The 21,353-nt window shown below is 42.1% G+C and overlaps 1 protein-coding gene and 1 long non-coding RNA gene across 13 annotated transcripts in view; one reads left to right on the forward strand and one right to left on the reverse strand.

Moving 5' to 3' along the window:
• Window positions 1-44: 44 nt before the first annotated feature.
• Window positions 45-18,021, forward strand: LOC120749517 (uncharacterized). The gene is made up of 3 exons (XR_005699676.2): window positions 45-268; window positions 1,152-1,233; window positions 12,245-18,021. It is a non-coding gene; the product is annotated as an uncharacterized LOC120749517 (long non-coding RNA).
• A 50-nt stretch (window positions 18,022-18,071) lies between these two features.
• The window catches only part of AGPAT3 (1-acylglycerol-3-phosphate O-acyltransferase 3), an 86,391-nt gene continuing 83,109 nt past the window's right edge, over window positions 18,072-21,353 (reverse strand). For all 12 annotated transcript variants that reach the window (XM_040056992.2, XM_040056994.2, XM_040056998.1 and 9 more), the window contains one exon: window positions 18,072-21,128. In XM_040056992.2, coding sequence (XP_039912926.1) covers window positions 21,040-21,128 — 89 coding nt within the window. In that variant the 3' untranslated portion in view covers window positions 18,072-21,039. The remainder of the gene's footprint in view (window positions 21,129-21,353) is intronic.

The following is a 21,353-nucleotide window of genomic DNA, read 5'->3' on the forward strand; positions in this document are numbered from 1 at the left end:
CGGCGGGGAGTGAGGGGGAAGCGCGGCCCGGGCGCGGGGTGAGGGTTGCCGGGCTGCGGCCCCGGCAGCCGCGGGGAGCCGGGGCGGGGCTGCCCCTGAGGGAGGGCCTGAGGGTCAGAGCCCACCCGGGCCGCCCTGAGCCCTGACAGCCGGCGCGAACGGGGTGAATCACGGAATGGTCGGGGTTGGAGTGACCTCTGGAGATCACTCAGTCCATCCCCCTGCCCTGGCAATGTCACCCGGAGCAGTGACACGGGGACGTGTCCAGGTGGGTCTGGGGTGTGTCCAGACAGGGAGACTCCACGCCCTCCCTGAGCAGCTGTTCCAGAGTGTGAAAAGTGCATATTATATGGCTCTACGCAAGATATTTACTATATCTATTATGTTGTATTGATTGTTAATGTTGTATTAATATTTTGATAGTATGGTAAATGTAGTTTTGTAGTTAAAATGTAGTTTTTATGTACCAACCACAGGAAAACGTAAATCTTTCAGAGAAAAAACAATTTACCACTTCCTTATCAGAAGAGACCAACTCCTCCTGCCTCTCTCAGCCTTGTGGATGCCATAGAGATTAAAAGAAAAAAGTGATATTAACCAGAGACAATTCTTTGTTTGAATGGAATTTATGCATCATGTATGAAATGTATGAATATTCAACAGGCTATTGCTTTTAAGAGATCATCCTTTGTTAACAGGGGTCCTTCTTCGGAGCTTTTTTGCTCAGGGAGGCACCCAGACGTCTGTAACTTTGTTTTTTATTCGTATTGCCCTAACTCTAATTATTCAATTTTTTTACTTTATTTCTATTTTTATAACCATCTTATTTATTATTAAACTTTCAAAATTTTAAAAACGAGTGATTGGCGTTTTTCACACAGAGCTAAGCCAGCCTCAATGGAAAGAAGTTCCTCCTTGCGTAGGGGTGAAACTTCTCGTGTTTTAGTTCATGCCCATTGTTGCTTTTCATGTCGCTGGACAGCACGGAAGAGTCAGGCACCATCCTCTTGGCACCTTCCTGGGAGATAATTATATGTATGGGTGAGATCCCTTCTCAGCCTTCTCTAGACTAAACAGCCCCTGCTCCCGGAGGCTCTCCTCATAAAAGAGATGCTCTTTATTAAAATGAATCTTATTTAAATTTGTTGCAGGACTTCTGTGAGGCTTTGATGGACTTCGTGGGTATCTGCCAATGTGTCATTCCCATGGCTGTTCCCGGCTAGTTTGATGGGAGTAAGTTGCATTAGGGATCTTATTTTCCACTGACTTCAGATATATAAGTGAATGTGGCCCTTGAAGCTTAATGGTTTATAATGTAGGGTTTTAAATGCATAAAGATAATAACACCCCATTACACTTCTGTTGGGTCTAATTAGTGGTATCAGATCCATAAGATTGACCCTTGTTTTTCTTTAGACTGAGATACTATTCCTTTCCTTTAAATAAATCTACTGTTCACAATGGTCATTGCAGTTTCTTCCCACTGAAGAATCCTAAACTTAGAGGGTTTGCACTTACTGTCTCAAACAAAAGTGAGTAAGATCTAGAAGAGAATATTGAAAGTAGCCTACCATAATGGATAAAAAAAGGAAAACACTGTAGACATGTGTAAAGCCAAATGTAACCTCAGGTAGGACTATAAGTAATATGTGAATTAATCATGATTCATTATTGCACAGTGACGTTGTGCTTAGGTGGTTTGCATGTTCAACTATTTACAGAAGTCAATTTGTTTAGATTTTTCTTTCAGTAAAACCATAACCCTCTTTTCTGGACTTAAAATGTTGATTCAAAGACAATTACAGCATTCTTGTAACATATTTTATCCCTTATTACTGCTGAATACTCCCAATTTTATCTCTGCTATTTTACTGTGGGGATTATTAGTTGTTACCTATTTGAATATTTTCACCAACATTTGCACAGAAATTTGCTTTCACCTTGGCTGTAACAAAGCTTGTCTCCTTGGCACAGTCAGACTTTAAGAACCTTATAGAGCACAATAAAATGTTTTACCTGATTTTCAGGTTTAGGTGAGCAGCTGAACATGAACATTTTTCAGTGCTGTGAGAGTCAAGACATATCATGGTACAATTTATTTTAAAAATGTCATCACTTAAACTTATCACTCATACTATAAAAGTGTTTATGGCAAAAATTATTTACTGAAACAGAAAAGAAAAAACACTATGCACTTTTAAAAAGTTAGAAATTCCTCCCAGTAAGCTCCAAAGTAACTCATTTTGTGCATCTATCCTGAACAGCACAGGTAGGGAAGCAGGTAAACTCAAGTCAAATGCATTTATCCCCTTTTCTCAGAGATTAGAGATAAAGCCAATAACTTCATTGGGATTAGCATTTTAAACGCTATAGAATTTGATAAGTAATTTAATTTCCTCTCTAGTTTTTATGTTTCAGTATAGCTGTTTCTCTTAAAAACAAACAAACAAAAAACAAACAAACCAAAACCCCTGACAAAAAAAAATGAGAAAACCCATGCTCTAGCCCAGCTTGCTGCTTTTGATAGCAAGTGAAGCAAATACATCTCTATTTGTGGTTTATTCTTAAACCATCTTCTTCTTCCCAAAACACAAGACAGACTCGTTAATATAGTCAAGAAGACTAAAGAAAACAACTTTCCATTGTGTCTCAGGTGTTTAATTGCCAAGAGCACTTGAAAGTCAATTTGACCAGAAAGTGAAATTGACTGGTCTCTCATGGGAAAAGTAGATCTTTATAGAAAAGTACACAGAGAAAAAAAAAATCAAGCATTTGGAAACTGGGAGTTCAACAATTTTCTGGTTTTATCTTGCATTTTGAAATGAATGGATGGAATTTTCCTTTTGGGAAAAATAGGGAAAAGGGGACCACTTGAAAGCTAACTAGAATTTTTCTTTTCCTTTCACCTTTACACCAACTAAAATACTCTCTGTCTCTAATAGAAATCATTACATGTCTTAAGTGAAAATTAATTTCATATCCACAAAACATAATCATTGCAGACACCAGGCCACCATGGTGCTGTAGTTCATTCCAATTTTTCAACCTCACATCTATGGCAAGATAAAATTTAATTCTTGCCATCAGTCTCTTTAGCCAAGCAAATTCTCTTCACCATTTTAGATTGCTGGGTGCCAGGTGCCTAAAACTTTTGTGTTGCCACAGTAGCAGGGCAGAATTATGCCTGCACTTTGAGGAGTCAGCAAGAAAGGAGGAGCTGAATCTGAGGTAGTTCATGGCCAGGCAGAGTCTGTACAAATGCTTTAATGTACCAGCAATATCATTTCTATTCCAGCCACAGGCTTATTGCCCAAGTAGGTCACCTCTGGGATGGATCTTTGAGGAGCAGATTAATCTAGGAGGCATCTGTATGACTGGATGGAAAGACTGCATGTATATTACTAAACCAGGAAGAGTTTCCTGGTTTCCAAGTCTGTGCATCTCATTTTCCTGTGGATTTCAGGTCAGTGTGGTCAGAAGAGCACAGCAGCCTTTCTTTTCATCCCTACTCCGCAGCCTGGCTTCTGCACAGAGCAGAGGTGTGCTGACAGAGCAGGGCCATAGCACACACCATCAACACTCTGGGCTCTAGCAGGAAAAACAACCTCAGAAAAAGACTCTCTCCCAAAACAAGGCACATAAACTCGTTATATTGCCACACCCAGGCTCTGCACATCACACTCACTTGCTTTAACTGCACTTCATTAATTGTTTCATTAGCAGGAGCTGGTGTCTCTTCCTCCAACTTTCACTTTGTCTGTGCACTCTGATCATGGAGCCTTGTCACTTCTCCCTCAGTTCACAGCTTCTCTCTGCAACAGGATTTATAAGTTACCATACAGAATTCAAAATTTTCTTCCGTCAGAATTTTGCACAGTTGCTCTTCTGTGATGCTTCTTCTTATTGATGACTTAGAGATTTATACACCCAATAGCCCCTGCCACCAGGCAGTCCCATCAGTACTGCCTGGCTGGCTTTGGGTTAGGCTAGCTTCATGGGCAGTTTTTGTGGCTTTTGGGAACTCTCCCTCCTGGAGGAGGAATGAAGTCTGACTTGAAAGGTGAGAATTGTTTCAGAGGAAGAAACTGGTTTCAGAGGTGCTGTTTGTGTATATTGTCTGGTAGTTTATGTAAAGCAGGGGTTAAATTTCTCATTGTCCTGTTCTGTTGTATTTTATATCTAGAAACCCAGTGGCAGGTGGGTGTCAGGTGTCAGGCAAACCGAGGAAGTCAGCATATCCCACACCATTTTCTGCTCCTGAATTTCCATTTCCTTCTTTTTTCCCTTGCTCCTCTTCTGTTACTGGTTTGTTTAAATGATGTGCTCTGCAAGGCGGGACAAGGAATTCAATTGTAAAATGAATATTTGGCACTTTAAGTTGATCAAAATAAAACATAGCTGTAAAACATAACACAGAGATTAATGAACTCAGTAACTGCAAGAGAAGCAGCAGTGGTTTTCTGAGTAACTGGATCCCCTGTCTCAGGTCTCCCAAAGAGCAAGAAGGTTAATTAAATCCTGCCTCTTTGTTACAACATTAAATCCTAAAATATGATGTCAATCTTCAGGTCTCTACTGGGACAACTCTTGGTGAATTTCTTTCAAATATTTAAGCAGCAGGAAAATGAAAGGAAAGCACTTAAAGTTTATCCCTAATTGTCTTATGTTTTGATGCAATGTCCATTATGGGGGAAAATCCACATTTGAAAATGTTCCTGCTGAGTTTGAAATTCATGACAACCATCCTATTTTGGGGAGGCAGAGAGAGAAAAGATAAACAGAAGAATGGTGTTGATGAAAGGAAATGCTCATCAGCAGGCGAAGGTTTGATAGGAAAGTAAAATTCTTATGCCAGGTTTCAGTCAGGATGAAGACAAAGCCAGCAGTGTCTACAGGACAACTTAATTCCCCCCCTCCAGTGTTATCTGACTCCCTGTAAGATAATCAGTAGCTCCTAGGATCCCAGGATTTGTTAGCAATAACAGTCATGGATTTCTTGTATCTTCTCCTTCATATAAAATCCAAGTAAAGTTTTGCCATGAAAAATCTTACCTTTATATTCTCCATATCTGACCTCACTCTGACATTTCTGCTGGATGTAGTGGGTTGAGCCTGGCCAGCAGCCACACAAACACTTTCCCATCCCCAGCAGGACAGGGGATAAAAGAAGGGAAATAAAAGTGGGAATGCACATGGGTTGAGATTAAAAGTTTGAGTTTATTAGGTGAAGGAAAAAGAAGTGAAGCAAAGGAAATCACTCACCACCTCTCATGTGCAGACCAACCATTCTCCAAGCAGAAGCCACCTTGGAAGCCAGAAATCTCCCTTCCTCTGTCTCAGTTTTTACTGGTGACCATGACCTTATGGCATTGTATTGTATGTAAGGAAAAGCCCTTTGGCCAGCTGGGGTCAGCTGGCACAGCCAAAGTCCCTTCGCAATCTCTTGCCTATCCCAACCTTGCTGTAGGAAAAGTGTCCAGTTCTGCTTGTTTTTACAATAATCTCATTTAACAGATTGGGTTGGTTTCCCTGCAATGACTTAGTGTAGGATTATGCCAGAGATATTAATGAAATAATATCCAGACTTTGATGTATTGTCACCCTACTTAAAACTGAGCCTGCAGATGGCCAGTCCTGGGTGGAATGGTAGGAGAGAGCTTATACATTTGCTTTTTTACCAAAGTTTTAAGTTCTGTCTGACCTGAAAATGATTACAGAAGAGAAACTTTATGGGGAAGATGAATATTTGAATGTTTAACAGTAACAAAGTTTGGAATGAAAAACTAAAGGAATTTCTGGAGAAAGCCTCCCTTTTCAGGCTGAGCATCAACTTTCACCTCTGGGGAAAGTTCAAACAAAAATTTCCAGTAAGGTTAAAGTATAAACCTTTGCTTGTAGGGATTTCTTACATTTTCCTTTGATACTTTTGGTAATACTTGGAAATTTTGGATATTGAAGTCTGTGGGTTTCTACTGAGATGACCATCACTCTATACAGTGTTTGGGATTAAAAACAACATAATAACTGTAACTAAGTTTTACAGAATTAATGAAACTTTACCCCAAAGGAAGAATTATTCAATGAGTCAGGAGAGAATCAAATGCATAATTTTATGTTTTCACTTTGATTTGTGGCAGCATTCAGAAAACTCTCACCAAAAAGTACAGAACGTTTAACTGAGGGAATTCTGGTTTTAGTTAACTAATTTCATGAAATCACAGCCACCTGCAGAAACAGAAAAAAAATGACAAGATTTGGGAAAATAATTTTATAAGATTGTAAATTCCTTTTTTAAAAATAAGTACTTTAAAAGCCTCCTTGTCTTTTTGAATTAGTATGTCAGCCACAAATCATTAGTGGTACATAATAATCAGAATTTTGGCTTTTTATTTCATATTGGTGGGAATGAATCATTGACAGAAATGTATTTAATAGCAACAAAACCAGTGTGGGGAACTTATTTCCATATAAGCTCTATTCAAGAGCATTTTCATTCCATCCATAGATTTCTGCAGCAGAATCTGCTGTGTTTTGTGAACTGTTCCCCATCATCAGAGTTAGAAAAATATGGGAATGCAGGGAAGGTGACAGTAACTGTGCAAGAGCTGCTGTATGTCCCTGTCCTGAAACCCCTAAATGACCACAGGACAAACTAGAGGGACAAAGTTGAAATGTGGGACCAGAGAACTTCAAGAAGGGTCAGGAAAAGCAAGCCACATGAAGAAGGGGAGAGAAAATGAGAGAAATCATAGAAATGCTGAAAATACTTAAGAAAGAAGTCTACAGAAATACTGGCCAGCAAGCCAGGGCAGAGCAGCTGGAGCAAGGAGGAGGAGGAGGAGGTTGACCTTGCTATTTGTCCAGCATAACTTCACAAGCTTTTCAACATCAGTCTGTGCCTTGTGGCATTCCAAGAAACCTTTGCTGACAGATCCTCTCTTCTAACAGCCCTTGAGACAGACTTTCCTCCTCCAAACAGTTTGCTTTGAGTAGTTCTCTAAAATCCTACTCAGCCAGGGAGGATGCCACAAAAAGGCATCACATTTGGGTTATCAGAGGCAGCTCTACCTTACAGACATGAGAAAGGCATTTGGACTCAGATCAAGTGCTGAGTGTGTGTTACAAGCACGCCAACCCACCTCAGCAAAGAGGAACGAGTTCAAAGTGTGAAATTTTGAGTAGGAAAGTATAAACATCATTACCAGGATGTTAATGTAACGTGTCTAATGGTGCCAGCAACTGCTCTTGCTCCCCCTGTACCACATGAACCACATAAAAGAAAGAAGAGGAAAAAGCAGATGTGATAGCCCTTACCCCAAGCTAATTCTGAAGACCAGAGGATTTCAATCTATAGCTGAGCTACCACTGCCCTTGCCTGCTTTTCTTCTTCCGCAGCACGTCATTTAGATCCATTTCCCAAGCTGCTCAAACATATTTAGTAACTAACTAGCAATAGTGCGGTGATCTTGGAGCCTTCCACAACTCCCTGAAATCGAAACAACTTTTCAAACAGTGTGGGCAGAAACAAGGTCAGGTGCCAGCAGGCAGAGAAGGCCCTCAAGCCCCAGGAGTTCCTGCAGCTCTGGGCTATTTTCAGGATAGACCCGAGCTGCAAAACAGAAACATTTCAACTGCCAGCAGGGAGACACAGGGCTAATTAGCAGGTCTTGAACAGCAGAATTCAAACAGAGAGCATCCAGCACTTATCCTGGTTTTCCATGGATACTAATTCTCTGTATCACCTGCCTCTGCTCCCTGAGCACCCAGCTTTTCCCTACTATCCAGCCCTGCTGAACATGGAGGTGTAGTAGCTCCATGATGATGAGAACATCAGCTCAAACGTGTGAAAATGGAAATCAATTCTCCTCACTCATGAGAGAGGTTTTTGTCAGGAGTTTCATTCTCATTTATGCCACAAGTATGAGTGGCAGAGAGCCCAAGGCAGAGTCCCAGGACTGTCACACCCCAACATAATTCTGAACTTCCTCTTGAGACTGGAGACCTTAGAAGAAAAGAGTTGTTTGTCTGGAAAGTTACCCTATCCTGAGAGGAGTTAGAAGCATCGAAAGATAATAGAACATTGGCTCTTCTTTGGAAAAGGGGGAGGTAAAGGGACACCCCCTTGGGATGTTTCCATGCACAACTCAAGTGCAGGGGCTTTGGTACCACCACCAGCAAGGTGATTTCATCACCAGACACAGGAAACCTGTCATGGCCTGCCATGAGGGCCTGGAGACAGCACAATGTGATTAATCTGTGCACAGCCAGAGAGCTCCCTGCTCCCAGCTCACAAGGTAATTCACTGCTCTTTTATCAGCTGTACTCTGCAGTCTGCACCTAAGCTCTCAGGTAGGGATTGACAACCCTTTCCTCTAGAATATATTAATTTCTATTAATTTTTTACTTACTAGATAATTAGAAAATAGATATATGGTCACTTTAAAAATGACATTACAGGAAACATTATTAAAATACACCTTTACTAAGTAATTATGCTTTTGTACAAACATATCATAGCAGTTCTGGGCTGTTACTTCATTTATCGTCCTTGTTAGGAGTAGCTTCTGAAGAGTACTGAAGTTGGTAAGAATGAGACCATAAAAATTCTGATTCAGTTTTCTAGACAATAAGGATCTTGTCTAAGGATGATTGTTTAATCTCTGTCCATCACACCAGCCTGAGGAAAAGCTCACACATGTCCAAGGGATAACATAAAACTGATGGGAATAAGGAAAGAGGGAATCTTAGAGTGAGTTACACCATTATTTAAATACTCTTCTCTGCATCCATCAAGGGAAAGCTCAATTCCAAATTAGAATGTAAAATTATTAGATGTTAAATTAAAATGCATTATTAATTAGAAATTAGATTCCCTTGCAAGCTTATCTTAGGCAGGTCCTCCCTGGGTGGCAAAATTGAAGTACTACAAGAATAATGAAGTCTGAAGTAGAGGCTCAGAAGGCCATACATAATAAGCATAGAAGTAAATATTCTGATGAGAATCCTCCCCTTCAGAATAATTTTATTTTTATGTCCTGCCATGACAGGAGGACTCTTTTAGAGGGTTAAATTGACAGGATGTGTGTGATTTCATGGGTAAGGAGGAGGGCTAAACAACCAGAGACTCAGCAGTAGTGTAAGTTTTGAGATCACAAAGACATCCAGGCCACACAGGCTATTTCCACCACAGGTTTCTATTCCAAGTTTTGATCCTATTAGACCCTGGTGCTCTTAGTAATAAAGCTACTGAGACAACTGTAAAATAAAATATATCACTGATGGGAGAGAAAAAACAATGAAATCTCTCAATTCTTGCTCCAACCATCACTGCCCCCCAAATAATATGGCAGCAAATATTTCAAACAGATGGTGCTGCTTAAATCCAGGTCCTGTAGCAGCACTGCAAACCTTCACTACTTTTAACACCCTCTTAGTCCTTTTCAGCTGTGCCTGAAGACACGAGGGTACTGGGAGCCTTGCCCTGAGCACCAAACTGAGTAAAACTAAGCTTGAACCCTCCTCAGTGAGCTGTTGAGAAATAAGGTTTCCTATTGCAAACGGGACAAAAAAAATCTGATACTTCATTTTTGTAAAGATGCTCTATAGTTAGGATGATTTGTTTTGTATCCTGAGTGGGAGTGAGTACTGTTTCATCACAGGTTGCACACCGAGTACAAGGCCCTTTACCCTTCTGATGAGTGGGATAGCAACTCTTGTCTGAGGGAGACAGAAGGGAAAATCTGGGTGTACTGATGCTTTGGGTGACACTTCTGAACCTGTGCTGAAATCTCTGAGAAGCCCAAGGGAATTAAACACTGACTCCCATCAGACTGAAAAGGAAGTCATGTGCCTAATCCTATTAGTGCCTGTAAAATTCCCAGACCTAACATTGGCTCCAGAGGTTACTCCACCGAGAGGTCCCTTTGAGAGTAAGCAAAACTCCTATATTGCTTCCATGCAATTTGTTCTTCCTAACCACGTTATCGCTTTGGAGTTAACAGCAATAATTTATGTTCCATTATGTGCAGTACTTAATTTAGATAGGCCAGCTGCCTTCTTGCATGGCTGCCAGCAAGAGAGTGCACACTCTCAGGAAATAACAAATTTGCAGGTTTCCCTTGCCTGCCTTTCTAATCTTACTGGAGTTCTGGGCCAGGGGTACTGGGGGGCTGTGGTTTCTTTGTTGCCATCCAGCAGGGAACTAACCCTGGTGTGAGCAAGTTTCCCTCCCCAAAAATACAGAGTTACAGTCTGCAGCACAAGGTTCCATCTTGTCCACACCTCACAGCTGAGGAATATTCAAAAGCCTTTTCATAAAAGCATTTCTTAGCAGTTCGAGGTCTCATCCATCCTTAAATTAATCAGAAAAGAAATAGGGTATTTGCCAGGTAAACTCTTATTATGTTCAGTTAGAGTTTTCCTCTGAACCTGCCTGCTAACAGAGAGGAAGCAGTGCATCCTTCTGGTAGATTATGCCATTATAATCCAAATAAATGCTCTGTACTGAAAACATTCAAATTTTTAAATAATAGAGAAAGAATTAAATTCAAAAAAATCAGATTTTTGCCATAAAACTTTGTAAATTATGGGAATTACATGATTATGTGCTGGGTGGAACATGAGAAGAAGAAAGTAGCAAAACAAGGAAGAGTTTTGCCTGCCCATCCAGCATCGATTGTATTTTCCCTATACCTCAGTTTTGTGCAATTGCTTAAAGTAAAGCCTTTCACAGCTGGGAGGAAGCACAGCTGTGCCTAAAAGAAGTCAGAGTTGTTTGGTCAAACTTGACACTTGCAGCAGTTGTGTGAAGAGAGGAGTAACCTCAGAGAAAAAAGATTTTCCTGCAGGGAGCTTCAGGGGATCAGCTCAGCTCTGTGGCAGAGTGGACCCTCCTTTTATCATCTACAAAGCAGCTTTGCTGCACAGAGGCAAAGGGCAGCGGTTTCCTACCTTTGACAAGTAGCTCTGAGCTGATAGGAAGCAAACAAGAATTAGCATTTTCCTGAAAATACTAGTGGAATTCATATTTCATTGCAGCAAAAATGGGAGGAGATTTGTATGTGTTCCTAAACTGATTAGTTTCTTTCTTCTGCGGATCTTCCTTATAAATGGAGCAACCACGAGCACTTAACTATTTGTAACTTCATTGCAGAAGTGGGAAAAAAAAAAAAAAAAAAAAAAAGATTTAACAAATAGGCCAGCACTGAATTTGGCATGAAGAATGAAGGCAGTTCATTTTCACACTGCAAGTCACAGCAAAGCCAAAGAACCTGTCCTGAGAGTGAGCTGTGCCCTGCACTGTGGAAGATCAGACAGCGACAGAAGCTGTGCTGGGTAGCACCGCCAACCTCTTGGCCCTGCTACAGTGGAAGCCATGGGAGAGAGAAACTCAAGGCAAGAACAAAAGTGAAGACATCATGTCTGGTCACTCTGACTGCTCCGATGAGAGAAGATGTAACAAGGACTTTGCTGGCGCAGAAGAATGTAACGAGGAGTTGAGAACCAAATAGACTGTGTTACTAAGGGAACAGGGGCAAAGGGGTCCGAGTGGAAAATTTTGTACGGAATTTAGAGAACTATAAATACGGGGGACTGGTGTAACAAACTGGCTTTGCTGCATAGTACGGTGTGTCTCTCAATCCCCACGCTGCACTGCTCCCTGGATCCCATCAGTCACGTGCCATCTCTGCAGTGACCACGATGGCACAGGGGCACCTGCTTTTGGCACTCTGCTTTCTAGCAAATGCCCCGGGAAGCGACGTGCTTTGTCTTTGCAGCAGAGAGCAGAAATGCCTACTCCAGCCCCAGCAGCCTCAACATAGCAGTGCTGTCCCTTTGGCACAAACCTTTATCACAGCAGAACGTAATGATGTTGGCAGTATGGAGGACTTCTATACATGCATGTGTCTCATATAATGCATTGATAATGTATATGTTATTTTTGTGGGTGACCTGTAACCCCTAGCAGGAGAGAAGGCTCAGTGGAGATCAGTGAGGGTGATGTGCATGGGGGATGAATAATGGAATCATAGAATTTTAAGAGGTTGGAATGGACCTTAAAGACCATCTTGTTCTGATGATGAACCTCCCACTAGTCCAGGTTGTTCAAGGCCTTATCCAACCTTGCTTTGAACACTGCCAGGGATGGGGCATCCACAACCTCCTTGGACAGCCTGTGCCAAGGACTCACCACCCTCACAGTGAAGAGTTTCTTCCTGTCTAATCTAAATTTCCTCTCTTCCAGTCTGTGCCCATTACTCCTTGTCCTGTCACTACAGTACCTGAGTTCCTGACAGAGTCCTCCTCCATCTTTCCTGTAGCCCCTTCAGACTATGGAAGGTGCTCTGAGGTCTCCACACCACCTTTTCTTCTTCAGGAAGAAGACAACTTTCTCAGCCTGTCTTCAAAGGGGAGGTGCTCCAGTCCTCTTATCAATGTTGTGACCTCCTCTGGACTTGTTCCAACAATTCCACAACAATCCTTCTGATGTGGGGGACACAAGAACTGGACACAGGACTGCAGGTGGGGTCTCACCAGAGCAGAGGTAGAAAATCTCCTTGGACCTGCTGCCCCTGTTCCTTTTGATGGAGGCCAGGACAGGGTTGGTTTCTGAGCTGTGAGTGCTCACTGCCGGTTCACGTTGAATTTTCCATCAGCTGTGACCCCCAGGTCTTTCTCCACAGGGCTGCTCAGTGCCTTCCCCACCCAACCCTTAGCTGTGTCTGGGATTGCCCCAGTGCAGATGCAGGACCTTGCACCTGGCTTTGCTGAACTTCACGAAGTTCCCACCAGCCCCACCTCTCAGGCCTGCCAAGGTCCCTTGCCATGGGGTGTGACAGACCACAGCTGTGGCGCTGCAAGCTGACTTGAGCTCTGCACAACAGGGACCAGGAGTGGCCTTTGGTTCAGATCAACAGCTGAGTGGATCAACTGGTGGTTTAAATACCTCCCCGAGTTACACCCGGAAGGGGAATTAATCGTTATCCCCTCCACATCTGGGATGGCTAAAAGAACCTGGGCAGAGAGCACTGGACTCTGACACATCATATAGGATGTGATGAAATCCAGGAGAGCATTTCCTTAACCCCTACCACAGCTATTAACCTTGTACCTTACCTATAAAATCCTGCTATGCAAAGTTTTGTTTCACAGAGGCACTCTGTCAAGCCTCTCAGAACAGATTCCAGTTTTAGAAGCATGTAGAAAGTGCATCAGCCTGTTCCTCACCCCAAAAGCCCTCTGCCCAACATAGCAGCATTCAGGAGGGTGGCACATCTGAACCATGAACTTGCTCCCAGTGCAGCAGCTGATTGTATCGGGTGTTGAGAAGACAGCATTGCTTTTATGGAATTCCAGGCTTTTTTCTCAAATACATCAATGCAGTATTGGAAGAAAAAGAATGGAATTAGTGAGATGAAAGTACATACAGAAAATGCCACCATGACAAGCAGTCTCCAACAGTGTTTGCAACTTAAGGAGAGGGTGTGTAAGAAGCTCCCACAGCCTAAAGGTCACTGATGTGGACTGGTTAGCACAGGAACAAAACACTTAACATTCCCTGTGCCTTCATCCATGGAGAAAACATGGTCTTTCATTTCCACAGCTCCTTTATACAGTGCTGGCTGTCAAACATTGCAGTGACACACTGCCCCACTGACCTCCCCTTGTCCATAAACGCCGCTGCTCACTGCTTCTCACAGGTGGAATTGTGATGTCTGACACTGGTTGGTTCCAGATCAAAGTCATCGTCCTCTAAAAATGAATTATGGATCCAAGGAGATCCAACAGAGGCACTGAGGTAAGAAAAGCTGTATTTGTGAGAACTCAGAAGTAAGACAAAAAAGTTTCTGCTTGCATACTCTTAAAGAATGGAAGCCCATCCTCTCCACAAAAAATAGGTCCTCCCACACAGTGACACATGACACCACGCATCTGTCATTTTAAGGCAGCTCAGCCCAACCTAGACTATTCAAAGGAGAATAGATCAGGGAAGAGGAAACCTGCAGGAGAAACCAAGAACCCAGTGCTTGCAGGGTAGCAAAAAGATGATGCAGGAATGTGATATTATGACACAAATGTCATTTGCTAAAGGATCACACAGGCGAAAGAGCTGACGGCCCAGGGGACAGAGCACATACAAAGCTACAGCGTATGATGTTGGTGTACACAGGAGGAAGTGCTTTATCTTCTAGTGAAAAATAAAAACTTTAAAGATGTCAGATTTGACAAACTGGTTTAATCTACAGCATCTCTGCATACGGCCAGCCTACCTTGTTGCAGTGTCAAATTCTTAGATAATACAGCTTTGGGGTGACTTTGGAGGATTCTTCAGGAAATGAAGATACCTCCTTACCCATTCTGATCTTTTGGAGGAGCCATGCAAAATTTTATATATTGCTGCTGTAAGTGCCTCAGTACTGAACCATCCCTCTGCAGTTCTGAAGGACAAGCTTTGTGCAGGGAATGCCCACAGGGTTCATCTTGTTCTTGCCTCCCATCCCCACAGAACAATCCATCCAGGTTATTGCTGCAGACATGTGGCCCTCACATGGGTCAGTTTGCAGGACTGAGACCAAAAAGCATAAATGGAAATGAAATCAACCAAAGCAAAAAGAAATTAGCCCTTAGTGCGTATTTAGTTACAAAAATCAGTGGCAAGTAGGAAAAGGATGCAGATCTCCCAGTTACATTATGGGGTGCTCATTAAACACTGAAAAAAAAAAAAAAAAAAGCTGGGTAGTCACCCTTTTTCATTCAAGCACAATTAAACCCCCTCTATTCCATCACAGTGTGTACAAAATCACATACAGTTAAATAAGCAACTGAAAGCGTGAATGAGATTCTAATATACAGTACTTTCACACAGCCAAAGCTATTTTATTTTACAAGACGGGGCTTTTGCATTCATCTTCTCTCCAGAAAGCCCAGAAAAAACAGCATAAACTACTTAAGCAAAATTTAAGAGACAACTTACAAAGTAAAATTTGCATAGCGCTGTAAATCCATGTATTCGTTTGGGCACAGTTCTCCATAAAAACTACAGTAGGTGACAGGGTCGGGTTTTCTTAATAGCTTCTTGTTTCTCACCAGACTCAGACACGCTTCTTCTGAGCGTCATAAAATCAAGTGTAGGAAATAACTGTAAAAACGTACAAAAAATATATACACATGCACAGTAAATGCATACCCTGTATACAGTTTTATTACTCGTTAGATTTGGCTAATAACGATCATCTGGTGACTCACGCTTCCCTCCGAATGACAGGTTTGCAACACATCAATCAGCTTAAGGAGGGCGAGTCTCCTCAGGGAGAAGGTTTTGATTAAAGCTACAGTACTTGCTGGTGATCTGAGGAGTGAGCGAGGCGCCGGCCGGCAGCGGCCGCCGGGCGTTCAGGCGAGCTCAGATGTCACAAGGGACAGCTCGGACACAGCTGAAGCGAAGGGACACAGCTTGGCTCTCTGCACAGATGCACATGCACGGGGATAAAGGAGGTACAGGGAACCCGCTCATGCCTCGGGGTGTGAAATTTAATTCCTGATTAGGCTCTGCTGCCTACTCTTCCTTCCTTCGCAAATTGTATTTTAGTAATTAGTAACTCGGTGCGTTTCCCTTAAGAATGCACGCTGGCCAAAATGAAAAAGTTGGGTAAGACTGAAAATTGGTAGCCCCCACGCTTAGGAATACTTCTAATTTAAAATTTAAAAGAACTATTATATCCTGATTGCTGCTGAAGTGTCTAATTTTAAAATGGATTTTTCTCCTAAAAAGATAAAATGCTAGTGGTTTTTAGAAATAGCCTATCTGCACTCAAGTGCTCTCAATAGTGAAAGCGCACAAATAATCTTTCTTTACAGTTTCAAAAACCGAGCAGTGGCTGGTAACTACAGGTGTAACATTTTAAGAAATACAAGCAGCTTTCTAAAAGCCTAGAGAGGCCAAGGATCAGAAAAACACATATTTGCCTTAGATGCCAATCCCATGTCTTCCCAGTTCTGAAGTATGACATACTTTCATGGCTTTTTCTGGTGGCTAACACATGTGGCAGAGACCCTGTGATGCTGACTTCCAGAATGTTCTCACCCCAAACCACAGCAGGTAAATAACACACACAACCAACAGCCTGCAAGCATCTTGCTGCAGAGACAATCAGATAAACCAGCCTTAAAGATAAACAGGGCAGAATGAGAGTCCCCATCTGACACAAGGAAGAATTCTGGCCCAAATCACATGGACATGACAAGGGTTATTCTGTAAGTTGTCACAGGGAGGTCTCACATCCACATTAGAGTCAGAGCTTGCCTCTCACCTAGCTGCCTCTGCTTTGCAAAGCTCCTGGTGATCACTCAGTTTTCTCAGAGCAAGAATTTGGCTGGACCTGTCAGTGTTCCTGCTCCTCCCAGCGATGCACCTTGCCATGTTTCTTCCCCCTCACAGCTCCCAGCACAGCTGTCACCTGCTTCAAATCCCAGCTTCACTCAGCACCAGCAGCCCTGGACCCGCCTGTTATGATCAGAAGGTTCAGGAATACAGGAACAAGCAGCTGTGACACAGTGGGTGGGAGTACAAATTCAGCATTCCCATCACAGGGATGAGCTTCTTTGTGCAGGCATACAGCAGAACTTGCAGCAATCTTCTGCTGGGAATCAGAACCTTCATACCAGGGGACAGAAGCACATGGCATCCAGGAGGTGCTGTGAGCTATCCTGCTGCATCCCATCTTCAAAGGAGATCAAGGAATGGATTCTTCACTTTGATCTGTGTTGGCCTCCAGCACCTGCATGAAACACTTGGGCGAGGTCTGCCCAAGCCTGGCTTTAGACTTCTTAGCAAATACTTCTCCAAGAGGCCAAAATACATCAGATTGTCTGTCTTCAATCTGAAACACTCTGTGTTATGTGAAGTCAGCATTATTAAAAGCCTCCAACCCCACATTTCTTCAAAAGGTTTATGAAGCAAAACCAGGTTTTAGGGGAGTCCCAAAACAGTACTTTCAGCAAGTATCTGATGGACAGTGACTTCCTTGCTTTCTCATTATTCCAACTCTTAGTAAAAACCTTGTCCCAACTCCCCTTCACCAGAAGGACCTGTTGCCAGGTAGAGAGGGCCTGTGTGAACAGGCCTGGCATGGTCTTCTCTCCCCTGCTAGAAGTTTTGATTTGAAGCAGCAAAGTTGCATCATCACGTAACACAAGCACAACCCTGTCACTTCAGACCTAGAGCTGTCCACCAGTGCCAAAATTCAGGAAGACAAAACCCCCAGCCATGTGAGACAACTGCTGTAGGACTGGCTGAGCTGGAAAGCTCCGAGTTCCTGCTAAGAGGTTGCAGCCAGCCCATCTGCAGAAGATACAGGTGAGCAAATATACAGACATCGGTGATGGAGACAAGAGGTACCACGTGGAAGTGAGCAGACGCACTCACTTCTCCTGTGAATACCAGGCAATTAGGACACAGGCAGCAGTCAGATTCATTGGTCAGCAATTAAGTGTAGAGCCCTTCGAGATAAGTTAAAGGAGAACAAAGGAACATTGCCCATGCTCTTTGTGCCAGAGACAGATATTTTGCTCAGTGATGCAAAGTCAATTGCAAGAGCACATTCAGCCCACAATGAGCAAAAGAGAACTGTAATCCTATCGAGCCAAGGCCTCTGGATACCATGTCCTTCTTCAGCATCAGCTCTTTGTGCCTTCCTAACTCAGAGGTGCCACGTGGCAGCAAGTCCCCGAGCTCTCTCACCAGGTTCTCAGATGTAGGTCAACGTGATGCTACTTTGAAACTGCAAATCCCACTTGAAGAGCAGCATCATTGCTGTCGGTGACAATGACAAGTGCTGCCAACGCCAAGAGCATACTTCTATCATCTGTTCACATTGGTCTGAGAACCATTCCTCTTCGGAGTCAATACTGATGACCATGGCAGTCAGCTTGCAAGTCCATACTGGAAAACTCTATTTACTCCAAACAAATAAGCAGTAAATGAAAATTCTTAGAAGTGGAGAGAAAAAAAAACACTCCCATAGCTGTAAGTTTATTAAACCTGGCATGGTTGAAAAGCAAAAGACGAAAAACATGATATAGCTTTGTTTATTATTGCTCTTAAAGGGCTTGGTAGTCAAATATACAAGCTATGCTCTATTAAACCAGAAGAAAATAAGATATAAAATCTATGCTCACTTTTCCAATCCAATCCACCTGCTAATCTTCATTAGTGACATTAACTTCAGCTATTTCCAGTCATCTTAATTTATACATATTCTGTGTATGTGTGCGTGCGCGTGTATAAAAACCCCTATTTGAGAGATAAAATTCAAAATTAAGAGATTCATGTTGGTTTTTGTACTGTTTTGTGCACTGCTGTAGGTTTCAGTTTTTCAAGTGGTTACTGATATGTCTGTTTAGAAGAGCAAAATTTAAGTATCTTATGATGTATTTATTACATTTTCAAAAAGAAAGCATGACCAATAAGTTATGATAAGAAAATATGAAATGTTGATTATTCTCCCCTTGATGTACATGCACTAATCCCATGATCCTGAATAGGGAGTTACATGCACTAAGAGGAGAAAAGGATCCTGTAAAGAGAAAGGCTATTAATTCCTTTCCCCTCTAAGCAGCTCCCCTCTTCTCAGCATTAAGAAGGGATTTATTCTGTGAAATTCTTGTCATGCCCATTAATATACTGCCCAAAATGTAAGTATAAAACATAGTCAATGGTCAGCCTGCTTTGCAAGCCTCTTCTGCTAAGCCAGTACAATTTATATATACTCAATATCATCTTCAGGAAGCAAGTATACAGCATTTGTAACATCTTTCTAGGAAGCAAGAATTATACCCATTACTGAATTACTTAAGGGGGAAAAAAAAAAAAAAAAATAACCCCCCCCACTGTTCTCAGTCCTCTGGTTAAAAACAGGGGAAAGCCAGAGTTAACTTTATCACCATTTGGATGTCTGACTGTATTTGAAGACGAAGTACAAAAACATCCAGCAAGGAAAACAGTTATGGCTAGGCTCTGCTCTCCTCAGTTCCCAAAGCATATTTCAAATTCCACTAACATTTGCAACAGATTTGCAGCCCCTCTCTTAGGGAAGATTTATTGAGGGACAAAGATGTCACACTAACGTTGGGGGTTTGGGTACAAGGATTCAGCAAGGTGGAGTCTAACAGGAGACAGACAGAACTCAGGTCATCCTTCAAATGCTCTTGTTGAAAAGACCACAAATAAAAATCAAGTGCATGACAGAACAAGTGATTAATGACCCCAAGTAAAATATTTTTCTAAGTTACAAAATTGCTCTTCCAGTGTTTGAAAACAGAAAAACCTGTAGGAGAATAGGTTACATTCCAACAGTTAAGAGCAAATTCGGAAACAAGGTAAATTATTACTCTCTTATCTTGGTTACTGGAGCAAAGATGAAAACAACAACCAGTGCTTTGATAAAATCTGCTCTTTACAAAAGTGAGATAAATATTCTAGTGGTAGCTGGGTTAAAGATACAGACCCTGAGGGTTAGCTTCTGCCCTCAGCTGTAGATCTGCAACTCATTTCACCCACTTCTGCGAGCAGCCAAATGCAGATTGTGGCCTTCAGACTTACACATACAGGTGCAGTTACCATCTGATTGCAAATAATTCACCAGCTATGCATACAGCAGCAACCTACAGAAATCTCTGAATGTGCGTTTGTAAGAAAACGGAAGGAAAGGAAGAAAGGAACAAAAGGTGACAGGTACAAACATGATTCTGAGCTCTAATTTTCAGTGATAAAGACCAAAATGTCAACAAGCAAAACTAAAGATACTTAAAATCCCTGAAGAGACCTTATACTCTCTTTTAACAGCACAGCTCACCTTGCGAAAAAAAATTCACATGAACATCTAAAGCATGATCAAATCAAAAGAGCAGCACACCCTATCCTGACACACACAGGGTAAGGTCCTGGCCCCATCTGAATCCATGTTGAAACTTTCATTAGAAGCTCAAGAGATGCCAGCATTCAAAATCTGACTGCTACAGACCTCTCCTTTTCACATTTTTTTGCAAAAGAAGACATTTTGAAAACTATTGTGCTGATTTCTAGTGCTGCCTCCCAGTTTACTGTGAGAGGTTGACCGAACTGGACTTTGGTAATAAGAGATGAAACAGAAATAAAAGGAGAATTGAAAAAAATTCCTTTTTTGCACAACTCTAAATCCCACGGTCAACTACTAATTAAAAAAAAACCAAACAAGCCCAAACAGATTCAAAATTATGGAACGTGTTTGATGTGGAACAGGGCAAACAGCACTCAAGACTGAAGTAATCTTTTGAAATTAAACAGCCTTGAGCAGTTAGCAGGAGACAGGATGAGAATTTTATCCTGCTGGATCTGTTCTATGGGATGTGCTGATGGATAACGCTGCTTCCAAACTCCACTATCCATTCTCCTGCATTACACAAGTCTTAAGATGTTGCCTGAAAATAAAAAGTGTCAGTGTAACATAAAAACAGGATTTCATCTGTAGCCATGACAACACAGCCAAAAAGACTCTAACCCAATGAACACCTGTCAATTCATTTAAGGAGGGTGGTTTTTTTCCTGGCTCATTAGTAAGAAGTTGGAAATCAATAAATGTTACGTTGGCTTTAGCAAGAGGAAACATTCAATGGCTCCTGTTGTAAAAGTGAGTGTAGTGCTCTTGACAGAAACCAGTGTTTTCAGTCATCTGAAGATACACGTGGCCATGGCCAATGCTCTCTCTTCTCCCCCACCCCAAATCTCCCCCCCAAAAAAGCAAGAAAAATTAGTTTCTTCTTCCACCCCACCCCAGATTTTCTCCCACAGCTTGACTACAGTAATCCTTGAACAGGCAGAAAGTTGGTGCAATCTCTTCAGCCGATGCCTCCAACTTCTTCATTCTTGGCTCAAGTTTTATTCATTAATATTAGTCATCAGTTATTAAGAAAAAGATAGTTTCTAAGTGTTTGTTGTTGTTTTTTAACTGAAGTTAATCGGGTACCATAGTCTGGTTATATGTGCCGAACTGCAGCCGTCAGTTATTCCTTTTTCTTGAATTCCTGGTTGCCATAGCTGGAGCCTTTTTCTATTTCAGTTACTCCTATCAGTCTACGAACTCCAAAGGAAGCTTTAAAATATAAAAGAGAAATGAGAGGCACATTAAAACCAGTCCAAGCACCTGGGAAGTTACATTTAAACACACAGAACCCATATGAGTTAACCCAATCCCCAAGTCAGCAGTGACCAACAGTGCTCTGTATGAGGCTGCACAGGGATCACAGGGCAAATGACACCCAAAGAGAGAGACAATCCAGATTTAAAAATATAATTACTGCTTCTCTTGGTTAACAGG

This window comes from Hirundo rustica, chromosome 2, assembly GCF_015227805.2.
Source record: "Hirundo rustica isolate bHirRus1 chromosome 2, bHirRus1.pri.v3, whole genome shotgun sequence".
NCBI lineage: Eukaryota > Metazoa > Chordata > Aves > Passeriformes > Hirundinidae > Hirundo > Hirundo rustica.